This window comes from Lepus europaeus, chromosome 15, assembly GCF_033115175.1.
Source record: "Lepus europaeus isolate LE1 chromosome 15, mLepTim1.pri, whole genome shotgun sequence".
Lineage (NCBI taxonomy): Eukaryota > Metazoa > Chordata > Mammalia > Lagomorpha > Leporidae > Lepus > Lepus europaeus.
The window spans coordinates 93,510,057-93,533,194 of NC_084841.1; the positions used below are offsets into that span (position 1 = coordinate 93,510,057).

General features: G+C 45.4%; 1 protein-coding gene and 1 pseudogene across 2 annotated transcripts in view; both read left to right on the plus strand.

Moving 5' to 3' along the window:
* The window catches only part of AP3B1 (adaptor related protein complex 3 subunit beta 1), a 288,775-nt gene that overhangs the window by 35,864 nt on the left and 229,773 nt on the right, over positions 1 to 23,138 (plus strand). For both annotated transcript variants that reach the window (XM_062212530.1, XM_062212531.1), the window contains exon 2: positions 9,586 to 9,661. In XM_062212530.1, coding sequence (XP_062068514.1) covers positions 9,586 to 9,661 — 76 coding nt within the window. The remainder of the gene's footprint in view (positions 1 to 9,585; positions 9,662 to 23,138) is intronic.
* On the plus strand, positions 11,945 to 12,347 carry LOC133774605 (large ribosomal subunit protein eL32-like; annotated as a pseudogene).

Below are 23,138 nucleotides of genomic sequence, written 5' to 3' on the forward strand. Positions count from 1 at the left end.
CTTTCGTGGTGATAATTGGATTTATCTTTCTCTTATATGCATTCTCTGTTCCTTGTAACAGGCATATTTTGAACGTGAAAGAAAGTTATACCATTTAATACCACAAGATGTCACTTATGTAAAAATAAAGTTAAAACGCTAAAACTCAAAGCTTGAAAGCTAGAGGTCACTAGGCAAGTAACCAGTATATCTGAATGTCTACACATGTGTATCTATATAGCTATACATGTACATCAGATATCTGTCTATACATGTACATGAGTGTATTTGAAACAAATGTTAGTTTTCAACTAAAGTTAATAAGTGTTGCTAATTAAAGTTATTTTGAATAGACTATTTTGATGTTTATCAAAAAGAATTTCTTCTAAGATGTATATCTAAAAAGACTCAATAGAGGTGAATATATTTTGAGAGTAGGCAGTATGCTATTAACTCGCCCAAATCCATACTTTTTTGATGATAAGCAAAGAGGAATTTGGGAAGAAATGTGTAATTTATATTGTAATTTCCAGTAGGTCTGTGTGACAGAAATGTGAGAAGCTAAATAATACATCAGGTTGAAGCAGTGCTTATGATTGTCCTTGTCCCTTTTCTCTGAATCTCACACTTAGAACTTTCCTGCCCTCGTTGACACAAGTGATATTTGTATTAGCTGTTGACAACTACCTTCTCTGTTATACACAAAGAGCAAAACTTTTGGCTTTCCTATAAGGACCCTGCTTTCTTGTTTTTAGTTTGAGAGAGCAGGTCAGGACCAAAAGGTGGTTGGGAGAGAAACACAAGCAACCATGGATTACGGGAGGAGATCACGTCTCCAGGAAGGCGGAAGCAGGATTACGTCCAGGGTTACAGATTGGGATATCCTGAAACACACCTCCATTCTTTCTCATTGATCACTCCTGTCTCCAGAAAATACTGGTCGGAGAAGATGGTGGGACACAATAGGGCAATAAGCAGCGAGAGTTATTACCTTCCACTTTCTCAGCACGTATGTGTTTGATCATACTCCCTCTCTGTTTAGTTGTTTGATTGCTTCAGTAGCTTTGCTCTCTTAAGTTCTGATAAAGTTTTTAAGATTTCTTAGACGTTTTAGGATTTTCATTTAGGAAATTATGCAGTCATTGAGTAACATAGGACAATTGCAAGAAAGTAAAAGAAAACAGGCCGCACCGTGGCTCACTAGGCTAATCCTCCGCCTGCAGCGCCGGCACACCGGGTTCTAGTCCCAGTCGGGGCGCTGGATTCTGTCCCGGTTGTCCCTCTTCTAGTCCAGCTCTCTGCTGTGGCTGGGAAGGCAGTGGAGGATGGCCCAAGTGCTTGGGCCCTGCACCCCATGGGAGACCAGGAGAAGCACCTGGCTCCTGGCTTCGGATCAGCACGGTGCTCCGGCCGCAGCGGCCATTGGAGGGTGAACCAATTGCAAAAGGAAGACCTTTCTCTCTGTGTCTCTCTCTCACTGTCCACTCTGCCTGTCTAAATAAATAAATAAATTGATGTATTTTGTTTGTTTGAGAGGTAGAGACATGGAGCCACACAAGAGATTTCCTATCTGCTGGTTTACTCCCCAAATGCCCACAAGAGCTGCGCTGGGCCAGGCTGAAACCAGCAGCGGCAAACTCCGGTCTCCCACACGGGAAGCAGGGACCCGGCTCTTTCGGCCATCTCCTCATGCCTGCCACGGTGCACATTAGCAGGAAGCTGGAATCCGGACTGGAGCTGGGACCCACTTGGAACTAGGTTTTGCTGGGGTCCCTTAGCTGCTTTGTCAGACCCCTACTCCATAGGTATATTTTTGGGTAGGGGAAAATAAGTGTTTTAATTAGTTTTTTTTTTTTTTTGTCTCCCACCAGTGCTCATCATTGTCTCTAATTTTGTAAGCTGTTTGAAAAGAATCATTTTTTTTCATAATATACTTTCTTTATTATTTTTGGGAGAAAAATGTACTTAGCTCTTGTTTATCCTTTTATTGAAGTGATTAACACATGTATTAGACTGGGTAGCTTAATCAGTAGGAGTTTACTCTTAAAATTCTGGAGGCAAGAGATCCTGGTGTCACCAGGTTTCTCTCCCTGCCTTGCAGGTAACTATTGGTGGTGTTCGTCCATGGTTGTCTGTGTATGACTGTGTCCTAATCCCTTTAGTAAGGACACCAGTCATATTGGATTAGGGCCCACACACATAGCCTCATTTTAACTAGTCACCTCTTTAAGTAGGTTTTTTTTTTTGGGGGGGGGGTCTTTTTTGACATTTAGTTGTACCCCACCCCCTTTTCTTGTAAATATTTATTTATTTATTTGGGAAGCAGAGTTTCAGACAGAGGGAGAGACAGAGAGAGATGCCTTCTATCTGCTGGTTCATTCCCCAAATGGCTGTAACAGCTGGGCTGGATTTGGGTCTGTCTGAAACCAGGAGCCAGGAGCTTCTTTCTGGTTTCCCACGTGGGTACAGGGGCCCAAGCACTTGTGCCATCTTCCACAGCTTTCCAAGGCCATCAGCAAGGAGCTGGATCAGAAGTGGAATAGCCAGGACTTGAACTGGCACCCATATTGGATGCCAGTGCTTCAGCCAGAGGCTTAACCTACTACAGCACAGCGCCGGCCCCTAGTCAGTTACTTAAAGACTCCATATGCAAATGGTCAATTTCTGGGGTAATGGAGGTCAGGACTTCAGCATATGGATTCAAGTGAGGAACAGAATTCTGTACCTAACAAGCGCTGTTGCATCTTCTATTCTTGGTCAGTACTTACTGCTTACATTAGCCTAACTTTGAAAGACATCAAGAAGTACTTCCGGCTTACGTTTAAGCTTTTGTTGAGATGGAAAGCCTTAGAGTTTTTTATTTAGTAATTGGACCATGTTGCATGGAGGAGTCATGTGGAATTATTTCTTTTAGTTATTTATTTATTTGAAAGGAGGGCTACAGATAGAGGGAGAGACAGAGAGAAAGGTTTTCCTTCCATTGGTTCACTCCCCAAATGGTCACAACAGCTGGAGCTGCACCGATCCGAAGCTAGGAGCCAGGTGCTTCCTCCTGGTCTCCCACGTGGGAGCAGGGGCCCAAGCACTTGGGCCACCCTCCACTGCTTTCCCAGGCCACAGCAGAGAGCTGGATCAGATGCCGGCACTGCAGGCGGAGGATTAACCCACTGCGCCGTGGTGCCGGCCCCTTGGAGTTAATTTTTTAAAATTTTGGTTCTACTACAGAGTTTGTGTTAGAAACTATGAATTGCATTTATAAGCTAGTAACTATTGTGACTAGTTAATTAGTTTGTAAAACTAAAAGCTTAGTTGTCAATTTTCTGATAATAATTTAAGAGGCTTTCTTTTTTTAAAATGTGCTACCCTGAGATTCACTTGATTTATGTTTCTGAATAAACATAAATTTGGTATTTAATTTCAAAGTATTTAAGATAGTGGTTTATCTGATCTTTAAATGTATTTCTCAAAAAAAGATGTATTTTTAGTTCTCTTGAGAACTAAATGTTTTCTTCACAAGTGTGAGTAAAATAGTATACAATTTTTAATATTAATAGGTAAATACTATGCATACTACAAATTATCTCTCTAAAGATGAAAATGAGATGTTTTGACAGATGTGTACACATTGATGTCACTACCACAGTTAAGATACAGAACATTTCTGTCGTCTTAGGAGACAAGAAATTTTCCTGTATCTTCCATTTCTCTCAGCCATATGGCCCCAGAAATCCTATGCCTTTTCTTACTGATTAGTTTGGAATACAGAGTGACAGAGGGAGAAACAGAGAAAGAAAGAGATCTCCTTGGTTCACTTTCCATATGGCTGCGAAAGCCAGGGCTAGTCCAGATTGAAGCCAGGAGCCTGGAACTCCACCCAAAGACAGTAGTCTGGCAATCTGTGCATGTGGGTGGCAGGGTCCCCAGCACTCAGGCCGGCCTCTGCTGGCTTCACAGGTGCTTTAGCTGAGAGCCTGATTGGAAGCAGAGCTGCTGGAACTTGAACTGGAGCTGTGGTGAGCGATGCCAGTGTTGAGATGGTCGCTTAATCTGCTCAGCCACTACACTGGCCCTTTAAAAATTCAGTGGCGTCTTCCACAGAACAAGAGTTTTTAATTTTGGTGAGGTCCAGTGTTTCGTTGTCCTCTTTTATGAACTGTATATTTTGGTGTCAAGTCTCAGGGTTTTTTGCCTAGCTGTGTGACTTGAAAAACTGGGCTGGTAATTGGCCTGGTGGTTAAGATGCTGGTTAGGGTAGCCACGTCTCACATTCCTGTGCCTGATCCCAGTGTGTGGCTCTGGCTCTGTCTTCCTGCTGTTGCAGACCCTGCTCCCAGGCGGGAGACTCCAGCCTCAGTCCCCTGACCATTGTGGACATTCGGGAGTGAACCAGCACACGGCATCTCTCTCTTTCTCTAAAATAAATAGCGGGGGTGTAGGGGGGGAACCAGAAACAAAAGGATTGTTTTGCCAAGTTTAAGAAAAAATGATGAGTGATTGCAAATAAATTTTCCTGAGTTGTTGGTGGTGGGATTTATGAACTTACAGCAAGAAGAGGGCACACTTAGAATAGGTCCAGGTTGGTCACGTCTAGAAGCAACTGTTGGCAGACAGCTCTCCATTTTTTCTCATTTTTTGCAGCGCTTGTGAGTGAAGGCTTTGGTAACTTTTATTCTGGACTATCTCTTGAGGCTGTTTGTAGAGCAAACAGCCTTGGAAAGAGAGGGACTGTCTCCCTCCTGGGCAGATGTCCTAACTGTGGAATCATTGTCTGGTTGGACTGTTGAAGCCGGGGATGGTTACATCTTTATTGTGGTGCCCCTTCTCATTCTTAATATTCACTCACTGCATCTCACTGCTTCAGTTTCTAAGCAGAATCTGTCTTACATCTCCATCCGTGTTACTAACTGTCCTGGTTGATTGCTGCATCTTTCCATTCAGTGTTAAAATTGCTTTTACTTCATTCTCAGAATTAGGGAATATCAGTGTTTTTTCCCTTTCTGTTATGTTCTTGTGAGATTGAGAAGTCGGGAGAAAAATAGGATGATGTGAACGACTTAAAACTTGTCTTAATTAGGGCTCTTTCTTGATGTATTCTGGAAAAAGGTTCTTAGTGTTTTGGCATACAAAAAATTTGTGGTGCTGATTCAAAAATTTAGTGTTTTTTTTTTTTTCTGATGCTTATGTCAAGAAAATTTGGTATGAGAAAGTCTTTGTTCCTGTGCTTGTGTTGATAGTTAACTAAAAAGCTGAGAGGCAGTTTTATTTTTTTATTATATGGTGGGCTTCATGACAGTATAGCACTTTATTTTTAAAGTTACAGAGAGAGGGGGAGAGAGGGGGGTAGGGAGAGAGAGAGAGAATCTCTCACATCTGCTGGTTTGCTCCCCAAATCGCTGCAATGGCTGGGGCTGGACCAGGAGCTTCATCTGCACTTGGGTGCAGGGGGCCAAGCACTTGGGCCATCTTCCACTGCTTCCCCAGCTGTGTTAGCAGGGAGCTGGGTCAGAAATGGAGCAGCCAGGACACGAGTTAGTACCTGTATGAGATGCTGGTGTCACAAGTGGTGGCTTCACTCATTAAATCATGACGCCAGCCCCCAATCTAGCACTTTAATATTGGTAAAGTTATGTCATTAGGCAGTTTAATTATATGCACATCATAGAGTGTACTCAAACTAATGTAGCTGTGAGGTCACCAGGCAGTAGAATGCCATGGGACTGCTGTCGTATGTACAGTCTGTCAGCGGCTGAGATGACATGGACTGCCGTGGTGTGTACAGTCTGTCAGCGGCAAAGATGCCATGGACTGCCGTGGTGTGTACAGTCTGTCAGCGGCTGAGATGCCATGGACTGCCGTGGTGTGTACAGTCTGTCAGTGGCTGAGATGGCAGGGACTGCTGTGGTGTGTACAGTCTGTCAGCGGCTGAGATGCCATGGACTGCCGTGGTGTGTACAGTCTGTCAGCGGCTGAGATGCCAGGGACTGCTGTGGTGTGTACAGTCTGTCAGTGGCTGAGATGACATGTTGTGCTGTGGTGTGTACAGTCTGTCAGCGGCTGAGATGCCATGGACTGCCGTGGTGTGTACAGTCTGTCAGCGGCTGAGATGCCAGGGACTGCTGTGGTGTGTACAGTCTGTCAGCGGCTGAGATGCCATGGACTGCTGTGGTGTGTACACTCTGTCAGCGGCTGAGATGACATGGACTGCCGTGGTGTGTACAGTCTGTCAGCGGCTGAGATGCCATGGACTGCCGTGGTGTGTACAGTCTGTCAGCGGCTGAGATGCCATGGACTGCCGTGGTGTGTACAGTCTGTCAGCGGCTGAGATGCCATGAACTGCTGTGGTGTGTACAGTCTGTCAGCGGCTGAGATGCCATGGACTGCTGTGGTGTGTACAGTCTGTCAGCGGCTGAGATGCCATGGACTGCCGTGGTGTGTACAGTCTGTCAGTGCTGAGATGGGACTGCCGTGGTGTGTACAGTCTGTCAGCGGCTGAGATGCCATGGACTGCTGTGGTGTGTACAGTCTGTCAGTGCTGAGATGACACGGACTGCTGTGGTGTGTACAGTCTGTCAGTGACTGAGATGCCATGGACTGCCGTGGTGTGTACAGTCTGTCAGCGACTGAGATGACATGGACTGCTGTGGTGTGTACAGTCTGTCAGCGGCTGAGATGCCATGGACTGCCGTGGTGTGTACAGTCTGTCAGTGCTGAGATGGGACTGCTGTGGTGTGTACAGTCTGTCAGTGACTGAGATGCCATGGACTGCTGTGGTGTGTACAGTCTGTCAGCGGCTGAGATGCCATGGACTGCCGTGGTGTGTACAGTCTGTCAGTGCTGAGATGGGACTGCCGTGGTGTGTACAGTCTGTCAGTGCTGAGATGACATGGACTGCTGTGGTGTGTACAGTCTGTCAGTGACTGAGATGCCATGGACTGCCGTGGTGTGTACAGTCTGTCAGCGGCTGAGATGCCATGGACTGCCGTGGTGTGTACAGTCTGTCAGCGGCTGAGATGACATGGACTGCTGTGGTGTGTACAGTCTGTCAGTGCTGAGATGACATGGACTGCTGTGGTGTGTACAGTCTGTCAGCGACTGAGATGCCAGGGACTGCTGTGGTGTGTACAGTCTGTCAGTGCTGAGATGCCATGGACTGCCGTGGTGTGTACAGTCTGTCAGCGACTGAGATGCCATGGACTGCCGTGGTGTGTACAGTCTGTCAGCGGCTGAGATGACATGGACTGCTGTGGTGTGTACAGTCTGTCAGTGCTGAGATGACATGGACTGCTGTGGTGTGTACAGTCTGTCAGCGACTGAGATGCCAGGGACTGCTGTGGTGTGTACAGTCTGTCAGTGCTGAGATGCCATGGACTGCTGTGGTGTGTACAGTCTGTCAGCGGCTGAGATGCCATGGACTGCTATGGTGTGTACAGTCTGTCAGCGGCTGAGATGCCATGGACTGCCGTGGTGTGTACAGTCTGTCAGTGCTGAGATGGGACTGCTGTGGTGTGTACAGTCTGTCAGTGACTGAGATGCCATGGACTGCTGTGGTGTGTACAGTCTGTCAGCGGCTGAGATGCCATGGACTGCCGTGGTGTGTACAGTCTGTCAGCGGCTGAGATGCCATGGACTGCCGTGGTGTGTACAGTCTGTCAGCGGCTGAGATGCCGTGGACTGCTGTGGTGTGTACAGTCTGTCAGCAGCTGAGATGCCATGGACTGCCGTGGTATGTACAGTCTGTCAGCGGCTGAGATGCCATGGACTGCTGTGGTGTGTACAGTCTGTCAGCGACTGAGATGCCATGGACTGCTGTGGTGTGTACAGTCTGTCAGCGGCTGAGATGCCATGGACTGCTGTGGTGTGTACAGTCTGTCAGCGGCTGAGATGCCATGGACTGCTGTGGTGTGTACAGTCTGTCAGCGGCTGAGATGCCATGGACTGCTGTGGTGTGTACAGTCTGTCAGTGCTGAGATGGGACTGCTGTGGTGTGTACAGTCTGTCAGCGGCTGAGATGCCATGGACTGCTGTGGTGTGTACAGTCTGTCAGTGCTGAGATGACACGGACTGCTGTGGTGTGTACAGTCTGTCAGTGACTGAGATGCCATGGACTGCTGTGGTGTGTACAGTCTGTCAGCGGCTGAGATGCCATGGACTGCTGTGGTGTGTACAGTCTGTCAGCGGCTGAGATGCCATGGACTGCCGTGGTGTGTACAGTCTGTCAGTGCTGAGATGGGACTGCTGTGGTGTGTACAGTCTGTCAGTGACTGAGATGCCATGGACTGCTGTGGTGTGTACAGTCTGTCAGCGGCTGAGATGCCATGGACTGCCGTGGTGTGTACAGTCTGTCAGTGCTGAGATGGGACTGCCGTGGTGTGTACAGTCTGTCAGTGCTGAGATGGGACTGCTGTGGTGTGTACAGTCTGTCAGTGACTGAGATGCCATGGACTGCCGTGGTGTGTACAGTCTGTCAGCGGCTGAGATGCCATGGACTGCCGTGGTGTGTACAGTCTGTCAGCGGCTGAGATGCCATGGACTGCCTGGTGTGTACAGTCTGTCAGCGGCTGCGATGCCATGGACTGCTGTGGTGTGTACAGTCTGTCAGCGGCTGAGATGGCAGGGACTGCTGTGGTGTGTACAGTCTGTCAGCGGCTGAGATGGCAGGGACTGCTGTGGTGTGTACAGTCTGTCAGTGCTGAGATGACATGGACTGCTGTGGTGTGTACAGTCTGTCAGCGGCTGAGATGCCATGGACTGCTGTGGTGTGTACAGTCTGTCAGCGGCTGAGATGCCATGGACTGCTGTGGTGTGTACAGTCTGTCAGCGGCTGAGATGGCAGGGACTGCTGTGGTGTGTACAGTCTGTCAGCGGCTGAGATGCCATGGACTGCTGTGGTGTGTACAGTCTGTCAGTGCTGAGATGACATGGACTGCTGTGGTGTGTACAGTCTGTCAGCGGCTGAGATCCATGGACTGCTGTGGTGTGTACAGTCTGTCAGCGGCTGAGATGCCAGGGACTGCTGTGGTGTGTACAGTCTGTCAGTGGCTGAGATGACATGTTGTGCTGTGGTGTGTACAGTCTGTCAGTGGCTGAGATGACATGGACTGCCGTGGTGTGTACAGTCTGTCAGCGGCTGAGATGACATGGACTGCCGTGGTGTGTACAGTCTGTCAGCGGCTGAGATGCCAGGGACTGCTGTGGTGTGTACAGTCTGTCAGTGGCTGAGATGGGACTGCTGTGGTTTGTACACTCTGTCAGCGGCTGAGATGGGACTGCTGTGGTGTGTATAGTCTGTCAGCGGCTGAGATGGGACTGCTGTGGTGTGTACAGTCTGTCAGCGGCTGAGATGCCATGGACTGCTGTGGTGTGTACAGTCTGTCAGTGCTGAGATGGGACTGCTGTGGTGTGTACAGTCTGTCAGCGGCTGAGATGCCACGGGACTGCTGTCGTATGTACATTCTGTCAGTGGCTGAGATGAGTTTTGCGTGTGACTGTAAATGAGAGTGCAGTTTTTAATGTCTGCCATGTTGTTTCTATTTCCTATGAAAATGATATATCTTAATAGCTATTTAGTGTGAAAATCCAAGTAAAGAATTTTTTCTTCTGTGGTAGGAATGAAGACCTAAAACAAATGTTGGAGAGCAACAAAGATTCTGCTAAATTGGATGCTATGAAGCGGATTGTTGGGGTGAGTAAAATTACTAGATTACTTTGAATTTTTGGAAAATGTGCATGTGATGATTCTGTTAATGTATGATAAATAATATTTTAAATACCAAATCTAATATGCTTTTTGCCCTTTAATGTTAACTTAGAATTACCTGTTTAATAATGTTAAAAAAGGAAGTATTAAAGTATCAAAAATCGAGAAATACTGGGTTCTGATTTCATGTTTGTTTCACTTTCTCTAATATCGAGATATTACTCCAGTGAGATACAAGAGCTTAACCATCTCGAATACAAAATAAGAAGATATGCAACCACATTTTAATTGCCTACAGATTCTGTTACTGCCAATAGATGTAATTTATTCATTTTAGTAGCATAGAACTTTCAGTAAGTATTGTTAAATGTGATACTTTTTAGCTGTAATGCCAAGCTTAATTTACTGATTTATTATTAAGAGGGGTTCCATTACTAGAGGGCTAAAATCTAATCCTTTTCCCATTTATATATACCATGTAAAACAAAATATCTTTGCAGGTTATGTTGTATTCTCTCTTTATATTTAATTTTTCATTTGATTTTTTTTTTTACAATCACAGAGAAGAAACAGGCTTACTTCCAATGACTATCTTATGCTAAAAAGTTTTACATTCATTTCATAGGAATTAAATTCATGGAACCTATTTTTCTTCTACTTATTTTTATATAATATGTAAAATGTCAAATATGTAAATATGTCAAAACATAGTATACTTACATAATTGTCGAAATAAACACTCTTTGCTTTGCTTTTTTATTTTTATAAAGAGAACAGATTTCCTGTATTTTATATATACGGTTTGAAGAACGTGATGATACTTCCCACCTTATCCTCCTTCCTTCCCTTATTCCCATCTGCCCTTCTCCTTCCTTTCTTTTCTATTAATTTTTACAATGGCATACTTTAAATTTACTTTATAATCACAAACTTGGCCCCCCACTAAATAAAGAATTCAACAAGTATTAAGTAGAAAAACCACTGTTTTTCAGGGACATAGCTAAGAGCTGTAAACAGGCCGGCGCCATGGCTTACTTGGCTAGTCCTCCACCTGCGGCGCCGGCACCCCAGGTTCTAGTCCCGGTTGGGGCGCCGGATTCTGTCCCGGTTGCCCCTCTTCCAGGCCAGCTCTCTGCTGTGGCCAGGGAGTGCAGTGGAGGATGGCCCAAGTCCTTGGGCCCTGCACCCGCATGGGAGACCAGGAGAAGCACCTGCCTCCTAGCTTCGGATTGGTGCAGCACGCCAGCCGTAGCAGCCATTTGGGGGGTGAACCAATGGAATGAAGACCTTTCTCTCTCACTAACTCTGCCTGTCAAAAAAAAAAAAAAAAAAAAAAGCTGTAAACAACAATCGAATCTGAAAATGTCAGTTTCGCTCATATACATTACATTTGTTTTGGTACTCTGTATATTAGTTACCATAAATCGTAGAAAACATATGATATTTGTCTTTTTAGGACTGGCTTATTTCATGAAGCGTAGTGTTATCCAGTTGCATCCATTTTGTTGGGATGGACAGGATTTCATTCTTTTTTATGGCTGAGTCTTATTCCTTCATGTGTATATCCAACAGTTTCTTTAGTCATCAGTTGATGCATATCTGTGTTGATTCTATATCTTAGCTGTTGTGCTGCTATAGACATGGGGGTACAGGTAACTCACTTGAATGCTGATTTCATTTCCTCTGGGTGAACTCCCAGGAGTGGAATGGCTGGGTCCTATGGTAGATCTGTTTTCAGATTTCTGAGGAACTTCCAAACTGTCTTCCTTAGCAGTTGTACTAGTTTGTATTCCCACCAGCAGTGTTAGAGTACCTTTCCCCCTATATCCTCACCAGCATTTGTTATTTGGGGTAAGCTGTTACTTCATGCTGGTCTTTATTTGCATTTCCCTGATGGCTAGTGATCCGGAGCATCCTTTCCTGTGTCTGTTGGCCATATGTATTTCATTCTTTGAAAAATGCCTATTCATATTGTTAGCTTGTTTCTTGACTAGATTTTGGTTGTTGACAAATAAATGCTTTTGTGAAAGGTGACAACAAATCTCAACAGATTGTTTCCAGCAGACAGTGATATGAGAGTTCAAAAATATTCTTTCTTTTCTAGATATATTAAAGTCTCCAAATCCTGTTTGTGTAAGATGAGTATAGGTATAATAGTTTTGTTAAAAAGTGAGGTGGTAGAGGTTACATCCCATCAGCCTTCGCGCACCGCCCTCCCTTCTCTTCCTTGGCGCTGCCTACGGAGGTGGCTGCCTTCTTCTTGGCATCATGGCTGCCCTCAGACCCCTGGGGAAGCCCAAGATTGTCAAAAAGAGGACCAAGAAGTTCATCCGCCACCAGTCGGACCACTGTGCCAAGATTAAGCGATCTGGCGGAAACCCAGAGGTATTGACAGCAGGGTGTGGAGAAGACTCAAGGGCCAGATCTTGGTGCCCAGCCTTGGTTACAGGAGCAACAAGAAAACCAAGCACATGCTGCCCAGCGGCATCCGGAAGTTCCTGGTCCACAGTGTCCAGGAGCTGGAGGTGCTGCTGATGTGCAACAAATCCTACCATGCAGAGACTGCTCACAACGTCTTCTCCAAGAACCGCAAGGCCATTGTGGAGAGCAGTCCAGCTGGCCTCAGGGTACCAACCCCAACGCCAGGCTGTGCAGTGAAGAAAATGAGTAGGCAGCTCGTGTGCACATTTTATTTGTGTTTAAATAAAACCTTGAAAACTGGAAAAAAAAGGGAAGTGGTAAGAAAATAAAATATGACTAGTATTTGACTTTTATTTCCTAAGAGTTGAAATTTGATCTGGAAACCTCAAAACCCTTTTCTCCCTTTATATTGCCTGTATTTTTTTTAAAGATTTATTTTTATTTATTTGAAAGACAGAGTTACAGAGAGAGAGGTGTTCCATCCTCTGGTTCACTCCCCAGATGGTTGCAGTGGCCGGAGCTGCACTGATCTGAAGCCAGGAACCAGGAGCTTCTTCCAGGTCTCCCACGTGGGTGCAGGGGCCCAAGGACTTGGGCCATTCTCTACTGCTTTCCCAGGCCATAGCAGAGAGCTGGATCGGAAGTGGAACTGCTGCGACTAGAACCAGTGCCCATATGGGTTGCCAGCGCTTCAGGCCAGGACTTTAACCTGCTGTGCCACAGCGCCGACCCCTGTATTGGCTGTATATTAATTAGTAGTTACTTATAAATTAAAAATTGTGAACTTCCCAATTAAAATTTTTTTTAAAAGATTTATTTATTTATTTGTAAGAGTTAAACAGAGAGAGGAGAGCCAGAGAGAGAGAGAGGTCTTCCATCCGCTGGTTCACTCCCCAATTGGCTGCAACGGCCAGAGCTGCACCAATCCGAAGCCAGGAACCAGGAGCTTCTTCTGTGACTCCCATGTGGGTGCAGGGATCCAAGGTCTTGGGCCATCTTCTACTGCTTTGCCAGGCCATAGCAGAGAGCTGGATAGGAAGTGGAACAGCCGGGACTTGGACTGGCGCCCATATAGGATGCTGGCACTGCAGGCAGTGGTTTTACCTATTACGCCACAGTGCCGGCCCCCCTCAATTAAAATTTCTAAGAAAATAGCTGTTTTTCCTTTATGGCCTTCTAAGTTAAAAGATAGTATGAATTTTTGCACTGAGGTTGTTATTCAGTATTTTAAAAAGACTAACAAAATATGGAAATCAATATGCTAACTGAACGCAGGTTGAGAAAGGCAGGATATTCAGTTCATGCAGAAAAATGTTTGACAAAGTTCATTACTTTTTTATGATGAGAACACTCCACAAACTAGAAATAGAACATACCTCGATATACTAAAAGCCATGTGTCAAAAAATCAAAGCTAGCACCATACTTGATGTTCAAAGATGAAGATCTTTTAGTAAGATCAGGGAAATATTAAGAATGCCTGCTCTTGCCACTTCTGTTCCACAGAGTGTTAGAAATTTTAGCCAGAGCAATCAAGAAAATGAAATAAAAGCATCCAAATTGGAAAGGAAGAAGTAAATTTATCATTGTTCACAGACATCATGATCTTATTTAGAAAACCATAGTGTTTAGAACTATTACAGAAATTTAGCAGAATACAAAATCATTGCACAGTAGACAGTTATATTTCTGTACACTAACAATGAGCAGTCTGAAAACAAAATTAAAAAAAAAAATTCATTATTCCAGTATCAAAAAAATATGTAGGAATAAACATTACCAAAGAGTGAATGGTTTTTGCACTAAAAAATAAAATGCTGCTGAAAAAAATTCAAGAAGACACAAATGGAAGGCATCATGTGTTTATATATTTTAAGGCTAATATTGTTAAAATGTCAAAGTGATCAACGTATTCAATGCAGTTTCTGTCAATGATATATTTTACAAGCATATAAAAGTCTATCCTAAAATTCATATGATTCTCACAGGTCCCTGAATTGTCAAAACAGTCTTGAAAAGAAAAAAGTTGGAGATACCACGCTTCTTCATTTCAAAACCGTTTGCTCTGCTATAGTAATCAAAACATTGTGGTACGGAAATCAAGGCAGACATGTAGACCAATAGAAGACAGTGCAGAGCCAGAAATATACTTTCACATATATGTCAGGGTTTAGTAAGAGTACAGGGCTATCAGTGGAGAAGGGGCAGTCTTTTCAACACACAGTGCTGGGACTGTTGGATATCCACATGCAAGATAATGAAGTTGGTCTCCCCTACAGCATACCACAAGTAAAAGCAAATTAGGGGGCTGGCGCTGTGACGCAGTAGGTTAATCCTCCGGCTGCAGCGCCGGCATCCCATATGGGCGCTGGTTCTAGTCCCGGTTGCTCCTCTTCCGTTCTAGCTCTCTGCTATGTCTTAGGAAGACAGTAGAAGATGGCCTAAGCGCCTGGGCCCCTGTTCTCACATGGCAGTCCTGGAAGAAGCTCCTGGCTACTGGCTTCCAATTGATCAAGCTACAACCATTGAGGTCATTGAGGGGTGGGGACCAGCAGATGGAAGACCTTTCTTTCTGTCTCCCCTTCTCACTGTCTGTAACTCTATCTCTCAAATAAATAAATAAAATCTTTAAAAAGAAACAAAAAAAAACAGATTCAATCAAATACCTAAATATAAAAAAGATAAAACTATAAAATTCTTAGAAGGCATAGGGAAAAAAACTTCATGGCATTGAATTTGGCAAAAAAATCTTAGCTGTGACATCAATACGTGAGCAACAGAAGAAAAGGTAATAATTTGGATTTTTATCAAAATTAACTTCTGTGCATCTGAGAACAGTGTTATCAGCGAGAAAAGGGACCTAATGAATGGAAGAATGTATTTCCAGATGGTTTATCTGATGAGCAGTTAGTACCTGAAATACAGGAAGAACTGCAGTGCAGCGCTGAGAAATATCCCAGTGAAAAAGTCGGTAAAGGACTTGAGTAAACATTTTTTTCAAAGGAGATGTGCAGGTGGCCCCAATAAGCATTTGGAAAGATGCTCAACATCTCTGACCATTAAGAAATGCAAATCAAATTCACAGACTAATTTGCACTTGATGGCATGGCTGTTACCAAGAAAACAGAAAATTACTAGTGTTAGAATGGAGAGGGACTCTGTGTACTGCGGGTGGCAATGTAAAGTGGTACAGCCACTGTTTAAAACATTATGACTATTCTTAAAAAATGGAAAGAATCATTGCAGTATCCAACAATTCTGTTTCTAGGTAAATACGCTAAGGAATTGAAAGGAAGTACTTGAGCATATGTTTGTGCGTTAATGTCTGTAGCAGCATTATTCACAGTAGGCAGTAGGTGGAAGTCCACATGCTCATCACTGGGTGAACAGATCAGTAAAATGTGGTATATAAGAAGGAATGAAGTTGTGACACTGCTACTGCATGGTTGACCCATAAGACATTATGTTAAGTGAAATCAATCTGACATAAAAGGACAGATGCAAAGGCACTTCAAAAAGTTAGAAACATAGGTTTATTTTGGTATAAAAAATTGAAATAGTTGGAAACGCATATTGTATGATTCCCCCAGGTACTTAGAAAGTAGAATAATGGTTGCCATAGTCTAAAGGGAGGGGAAAATGAGGAACTTGACTTTAAAAAATCATTTTAGATATGTTTTTTAAAAATTTTATCTAAGGTATAAAGTTTCATGTATTTGATATATCCAGATTTAGGAACAGTGCTACTTCCCACCCTGCCCTCCCTGCTGCCCACGCTCCCACCCTTCCTCCTGCTTCCTCTCCTGTTCCCTCTCTCAATTTTTACGATGATCTACTTTCAGTTTACTTTATACTCAGGAGATTAACCCTACACTAAGTAAGGAGTGCAATAGACAGTAAGAAGAGAAAACACACTGTTGCTCAATAGTGGAGACAAGGGCTGTGAACAATCATCAGAGTTCAGTATGTCACTTTCACTCCTGTACATTACATTTTTGGTACTCTCTTAGTTACTGCAGATCAGGGAGAACATATAGTATTGGTCTTTTTGGGACTGGCTTATTTCACTAAGTATAGTGGTTTCCAGTTACATCCTTTTCATTGCAAAGCAAAGTATTTTAAATGTCATCACCCTTTTAAAAGTAGTTCTTTAGGCATGATCTCTCTCATTTATGTTTGGCCACAAGTTTTTTTGTTTTTTTTTTTTTTTTCTTGGAAAAAAAATCGTGTCTTCCTTGGTCTCTGGGTTTTTGGTTGGTTTTCAGGTTATAGGAGCATTTCTTTTAGGAAGAGAATGTAGGTGGCAGTCTTTCTGAGTCTGTGCCTGTTTCAAAAGGTTTGTTCTTTTTCTCTGTGAAAAAAGCATGAGTAGAATCACTGGGTTGCAATGTTTTCTTCTCAAATTCTTACAGATTTTATTGCAAATTTCCACTGGTTTTAGAGGTATAGATCTTCTGGTTTGAATATTAGATCTATCTTTTACTTGTAGATATTTTCCTCTGTTGTTTATTTTCTCGTTTTTCTTGACTGCCTGCTTGTTCTCTCATGGCATTCCTATTATGTATATATTCAATTTCTTGGATTCATTTTTTAGGTCTGCTCATCTGTCAAATTGGTCTCTTCTAACTTCTTTGGTTTCTGGGAGAAATACTGTCTTCTTTTAAACATTCACTTACTTGAGAGGCAGAGTGACAGAGACAGAGAGAGAGATCTTGCATCTGCTTGTTCACTCCCCGAATGCCGACAATGGCCAGGACTGGGCCAGGCTGAGGCCAGGAGCCTGGAACGCCATCCAGGTCTTCCACATGGGTAGTAGGGCCCATGTCCTTGGACCCTCATCTGCTGCTCTCCTAGGCATATCAGCAGGGAGCTGGATTGGAAGTGAAGAACCTGGGACTCAAATCAGCACTCTGGTTGGGATGCTGGCCTCACAAACCATGGCTTAACCTGCTGTGCCACAGTGCTGGCCCCTGGGATAAATTTTTGAGCTGACATTGTAATTCAATTTAGATTTTTGTCACTATCTATCTTCTCACCTTGTATTTTTTTTTCAAGGGTGGAGGTCTTATGTAGGCCTTCCACTTTCCACTTTTTTTTTTTTTAAGATTTATTTATTTATTTGAAAGAGTTACACAGAGAGAGGAGAGGTGGGGGGGGGGGAGGGAGAGAGGTCTTCCATCCGATGATTCACTCCCCAATTGGCCGCAATGGCTGAAACTGTGCCAATCCAAGGCCAGGAGCCAGGAGCTTCTTCCTGGTCTCCCTTGCAGGTGCAGGAGCCCAAGGACTTGGACCATCTTCTGCTGCTTTCCCAGGCCATAGCAGAGAGCTGGATCAGAAGAGGTGCAGCTGGGTCTCAAACTGGCGCCCTTATAGGATGCTGGTGCCTCAGGCCAGGGCGTTAACCCGCTGCGCCACAGCGCAGGCCCCCTCCCATTGTATTTTAAAATTTATGGCATTTTTGTCTGGAAGCGTTCTTTCCAAGTCTGAAGTTACCATGTTTTCAAAAATACCTAGTCCCCCCAAATCTCATTAAGAACATGAATTAGGGGGGCGGCGCTGTGGCAGAGAGGGTAAAGCCACCACCTGCGGTGCTGGCATCCCATGTGGGCACCAGTTCAGGTCCCAGCTGCTCCACTTCTGATCCAGCTCCCTGCTATGGCCTAGGAAGGCAGTAGAGGATGGCCCAAGTCCTTGGGCCTCTGCACCTGCATGGGAGACCTGGAGGAAGTTCCTGGCTCCTGGCTTCAGATTGGTGCAGCTCCGGCCGTTGTGGCCAACTGGGGAGTGAACCAGCAGATGGAAGACCTCTCTCTCTCTCTGCCTTTTCTTCTCTCTCTGTGTAACTATGACTTTCAAATAGATATAAAAATTAAAAAAGAATATGAATTAAGAGGCCAGTGTTGTGGCACTCTGGGTCATGCTGCTGCGTGCAGTACCGGCATCCACATGAGTGTCAGCTCAGGTCTTAACTGTGAACATCTGGTCCAACCCTGTGTTGATGAACCTGGGAAAGCATTGGAAGATGGCCCAGTACTTGGGCCCCTGCCACCCACATGGGAGACCCACGTGGAGTTCCAAGTTCCTGGGTTCGGCCTGGCTCTGGCCATTGTGGCTATCTGAGGAGTGAACCAGTGGATGGTGCATCTTTCTTTCTCTTTGTCTTTCCTGCGCTTTCTGTAACTCTGCCTTTCAAATAAATAAATAAGATCTTTTTTAGTGAAAAGGAATATGAATTAGACATATTTCCCACGTTTTCCCCCTTTTTTTCTTGAGAAAGAGAGATGCTTTCTACTGGTCACTCCATGAGTGGGCCAGGCTGAAGACAGGAGGTAGAAGTCAATTGAGGGTCTCCTGTGTGGGTGGTAGGAACTCAGCGACGTGAGCCAGCACTGCTGCCCCCTATGATCTGTGTTCACAGGAAGCTTGGATCAGGACCCCAAGCACTCCCATATGGGATGTGGGTGTCTTAACTGCCAGGCCAAATGCCTGTCCATGGTTTTTCATCTTCTGTATCTAGCTGCTTTTGAAGAATCTCTCCTTTCTCCTCCAGGGATGCCTCTTTTGAACTACGACGTGTTTTTGTGTGTACACTTGTCCCTTACTCAATTATCCTGAAAGAACATTAGAGGGACCTATTTGGGTCCAGAATTTCTATTTCAGGTTGGGTCTGTTGGAGACTCTAACTTTTTAGGATTAGCTTAGTTGTGGGAAGAAGAGAATGCTGTCTAGGTTAATCAGTTGTTAGAAGACTATGTGTCTGTATAGAGTAGAGCAAGGGGAACAGGTGGCTTCAAGATAAGGGTCTTGAGAACACTGGTCCCTCTGTCTCTTTTTAAGTGGTACACACGTTTTCATTAAGTGTCAGCTTTGGAACGAACCTGTAGTCTGCTGTTTGGTATGCTGATATCAGATATTTCCCTGAGGATGTTAGGAGGAATAATGCAGGGGAGCCAGGAGTCTTCAACGTAAGTAGTAGGCAGTGTTAGGTCTGCTTATGTATGGTAAAGTACTGAGTTATTCCTGGAGGAAGGTTTCCTACATTCACTTATTCCACAGACTGTAATTGATCAGTAGAGGTTGTTTTCTGAGATATTGTCTCATGTGACTCACAGGATGCAGAAATTCCTTAGGATTTCTGTCGTGTGGATGGTAGATTATGTGAAACAGAAGCCATCATGGACTGGGACCCGCATTGTGGTTTAGCTGGGTAAGCTGCCGCTGCAACACTGGCATCCCATATGAGTACCGGTGCGTTCCTGGCTGCTCCACTTCCAATCCAGCTCCCTGCTGATGCGCCTGGGAAAGCAGCAGCAGAAGGCCTGAGCGCTTGGGCCCTGTACTCAAGTGGCAGACTCTGATGGAGGTCCAGGCTCCTAGCTGCCGCCTGACCCAGCTCTGGCCATTGTGGGCGTTTTGGGATGACCCAGCTGATGGAAGTGCTCGCTCTCTGCCACCCCTCTTTCCAGTTTATAACTCTGTCTTTCAAATAAGAATAAATTTTTTTAAAAATGTCAAGTATTGACTCAGTAGCAAAATGGAGGTGAGAGAAGAAAGAGACATTAAAGACAGACGATTAGAAATAAGTCATTTTGTGGCCACTGCTGTGGTGTAGCAGGTAAAGTTGCCCCCTGCTGTGCAGGCATCCCATATGGGCACCAGTTTGAGTCCTGGCTGCTCCACTTCCCATCCAGCTCTCTGCTATGGCCTGGGAAAGCAGTGGAAGATGGGCCAAGTCCTTGGGCCCCTGCACCCACATGGGAGACCCGCAAGAAGCTCCTGGCTCCTGGCTCCTGGCTTCGGATTGGCTCAGCTCTGGCTTTTGCAGTCATCTGGGGAGTGAACCAGCGGATGGAAGACCTCTCTCTCTGTCTCTCTGTCTCTGTCTCTCTCTCTCTCTCTATTTCTCTCTCTCTGTAACTCTGTCTTTCAAATAAATAAATAAATAAATAAGTAAGTCTTTATAAAAAATAAGTCACTTTAAAGACAGATTGAAAAGAAAGGAAATAGGGGTGACACTGTGGCCGTGTGGGTCCTGTGATGCCAGTGTCTTGTGTGTGTCCAGCTGGCATCCTGCTGTTCTGGCGTGCTGCCGCTTCCTGCGCACGCTTCTAGAAGGGCAGCAGCAGATGACCCTAGTGTTTGAGGCCCTGCCATCCACTTGGGAGACCCCACATGGAGATCCAGCTTCCTGGCTTCGGCCTGGCCCAGCTCCAGCTTTTGTGGCCCTCTGGAGAGTGAATCAACAGATGGAAGAGGTGACTCTGCCTTTCAAATAAATACATTTTTTTTTAAAGTACATTTCTTTAAGAAACAGGAAAATACTGAATTCTCTTAACTGTAACTGGGAACTTCTTGTATTTCCTTTCTGTTCTTTCAGCTTTTTTTTTCTTTTTTTTGACAGGCAGAGTTAGTGAGAGAGACAGAGAGAAAGGTCTTCCTTCTGTTGGTTCATCCCCCAAATGGCCACCTTGGCTGGTGTGCTGCACCGATCCGAAGCCAGGAGCCAGGTGCTTCTTCCTGGTCTCCCACACGGGTGCGGGACCCAAGCACTTGGGCCATCCTCCACTGCCTTCTCAGGCCACAGCAGAGAGCTGGACTGGAAGAGGAGCAACCGGGCAGAAACCGGCGCCCCAACCGGGACTAGAACCCGGGGTTGCTGGTGCTGCAGGCGGAGGATTAGCCTAGTGAGCTGGGGTGCTGGCCCAGCTTTGTTTTTCCTCCTCATTTTTGAGGCTGTGTTATTAGGTACATTCAATATTACAACATTTTGGTAAAATGACTTTTATTGTTAAAATGTATCCCTTTTATCTCATACTTTTTGTTTAGAAGTTTACTTTTCTTGACACTCACTGTGACTTAACCTGTTGTATCACAACAGCAGCCCTAATAGTTTTCTCTTAATAGGAGATAGAAAACCATTAAGAATATCAGAGATTAGAATATTCTCAACAACTGTGACCTAATTGACATTTATAGAACACTGTATTCAACAGTAACAGCATAGACTTTATTTTTATGTCTGACATAAGGCTGTGATTTTGACCGTAAGAATCAGTCTTTTGGGCCGGCATTATGGTGTAGTGGGTAGAGACATCTTCCATCTGCTTTCCCAAATGGCCATAATCGCCGGGGCTGGGCCAGGCCAAAGCTCGGCGTTTCATTCCGGTCTCCCACGTATGTGCAGGGGCCCGAGGACTTGGGCCACCCTTCCCTTCTTTCCCAGGAGCATTAGCAGGGAGCTGAATGGAAGCTGAGCAGCCGTGACTTGAACCAGTGACCATAGGAGTTGCTGTTGCTGTCGACCATGGCTTAACCCATTGCGCCCCCCCCCCCCCCCGACACGCACGCACGCACATGCATACAGAACTTCAGTTAGATGCTTTTAATTAGATGTGGGCAGTTAGTGAATATTCTCTGGAGGACTTTGCATTTTCATCGCTGTATTGGGTAGAAATTTTGTAAGAGCTTAGTGGAGGACATGATTAGAGGCTGGAAGTTTAGAGCTGCAAATGACCTGGTGCCACCTTCTACCTTCTGCCCAGTTAGTTATGTGACTCCTCCCTTTTACCTAAAAACCCGTCTTCATGTCCGACTTTTTGTCTGAAGAGCCACCTTCATGACACAGAGTTGTAGGTTTTTCAGATACTGGGAATGTTAACCAAATAAGAACAGAAGGGAACATTTCCCTGTGTGATCTGCTATCAACTTCACTTTCCCTACAATGCCCACACCTGTCTCTCTTCACTTCTTGTGTTCTCCTTCCGGGGAAGGAAGCCCAGGGGGACCCCGAGTCGGATTTCAGCAACGTAGCAGGGAAGAGAGGAGAAATATGTTATCTGAGAAGTGAAGGAGAGCAGTGGTAATACGTCATCTGAGAAGTGAAGGAGAGCAGTGGTAGGGACTGATGGGTCTCAGACTGTTTCCTGGTGCCCTGAAGTGCCAGTCCTTTCTGGCTTCTTTTTTCCATGCTCTTCCCTTTTAGGATTGTATCCCGTCACATCCACTTCTCCGTGTGTGTGCTGCTTGTTGGTGACCTCATCCCTTGGCAAGTGTGTATTGTCCAGTCGAGCTCTGTTCTCTCCTCCCACGACCTCAGTTCTCACTGCTTTCTGAATGTCCTTGATTATTTATTCTCTGAAACCCCTGCTTCTCCCTGAGGTTTTCCACTGTGGTAAATGGCAGTAGTGATCGTAATTCTGAAAGACACCCCCAAATCAAAATTTCTAATGTCCAAAATTCTGAAAATCACAATGCTGAGTGTTGAAATCCTCTGAGTTAAAATTCCGATATTCTCAATTCCTGTGGAAGGGGACAGTATATAAGAGGGGTAGGAAACGGAATTCTGGGGAAGGAATTGGTCATGTGATACAGCAGGGATGAAAAGTTGAGTTTGAAACTGTGTCGTTTGGGGCTGGTGTGGCATAGCGGGTTAACCGCTGCCTGAGGCGCCAGCCCCCACGTGGATGCTGATTGCTTTCTTGGCTGTTCTGCTTCTGATCAGCCTGCGAAAAGCAGTGGAAGATGGCCCCAGGGTGTAGGCGTCTGCCACCCACTGTGGAGACCCAGGTGAAGACCCTGGCTCCTGCTTTGGCTTAGCCCAGCCCTGGCTGTTCTGCTTCTGATCAGCCTGCGAAAAGCAGTGGAAGATGGCCCCAGGGTGTAGGCGTCTGCCACCCACTGTGGAGACCCAGGTGAAGACCCTGGCTCCTGCTTTGGCTTAGCCCAGCCCTGGCTGTTCTGCTTCTGATCAGCCTGCGAAAAGCAGTGGAAGATGGCCCCAGGGTGTAGGCGTCTGCCACCCACTGTGGAGACCCAGGTGAAGACCCTGGCTCCTGCTTTGGCTTAGCCCAGCCCTGGCTGTTCTGCTTCTGATCAGCCTGCGAAAAGCAGTGGAAGATGGCCCCAGGGTGTAGGCGTCTGCCACCCACTTTGGAGACCCAGGTGAAGACCCTGGCTCCTGCTTTGGCTTAGCCCAGCCCTGGCTGTTCTGCTTCTGATCAGCCTGAGAAAAGCAGTGGAAGATGGCCCAAGGGTTTAGG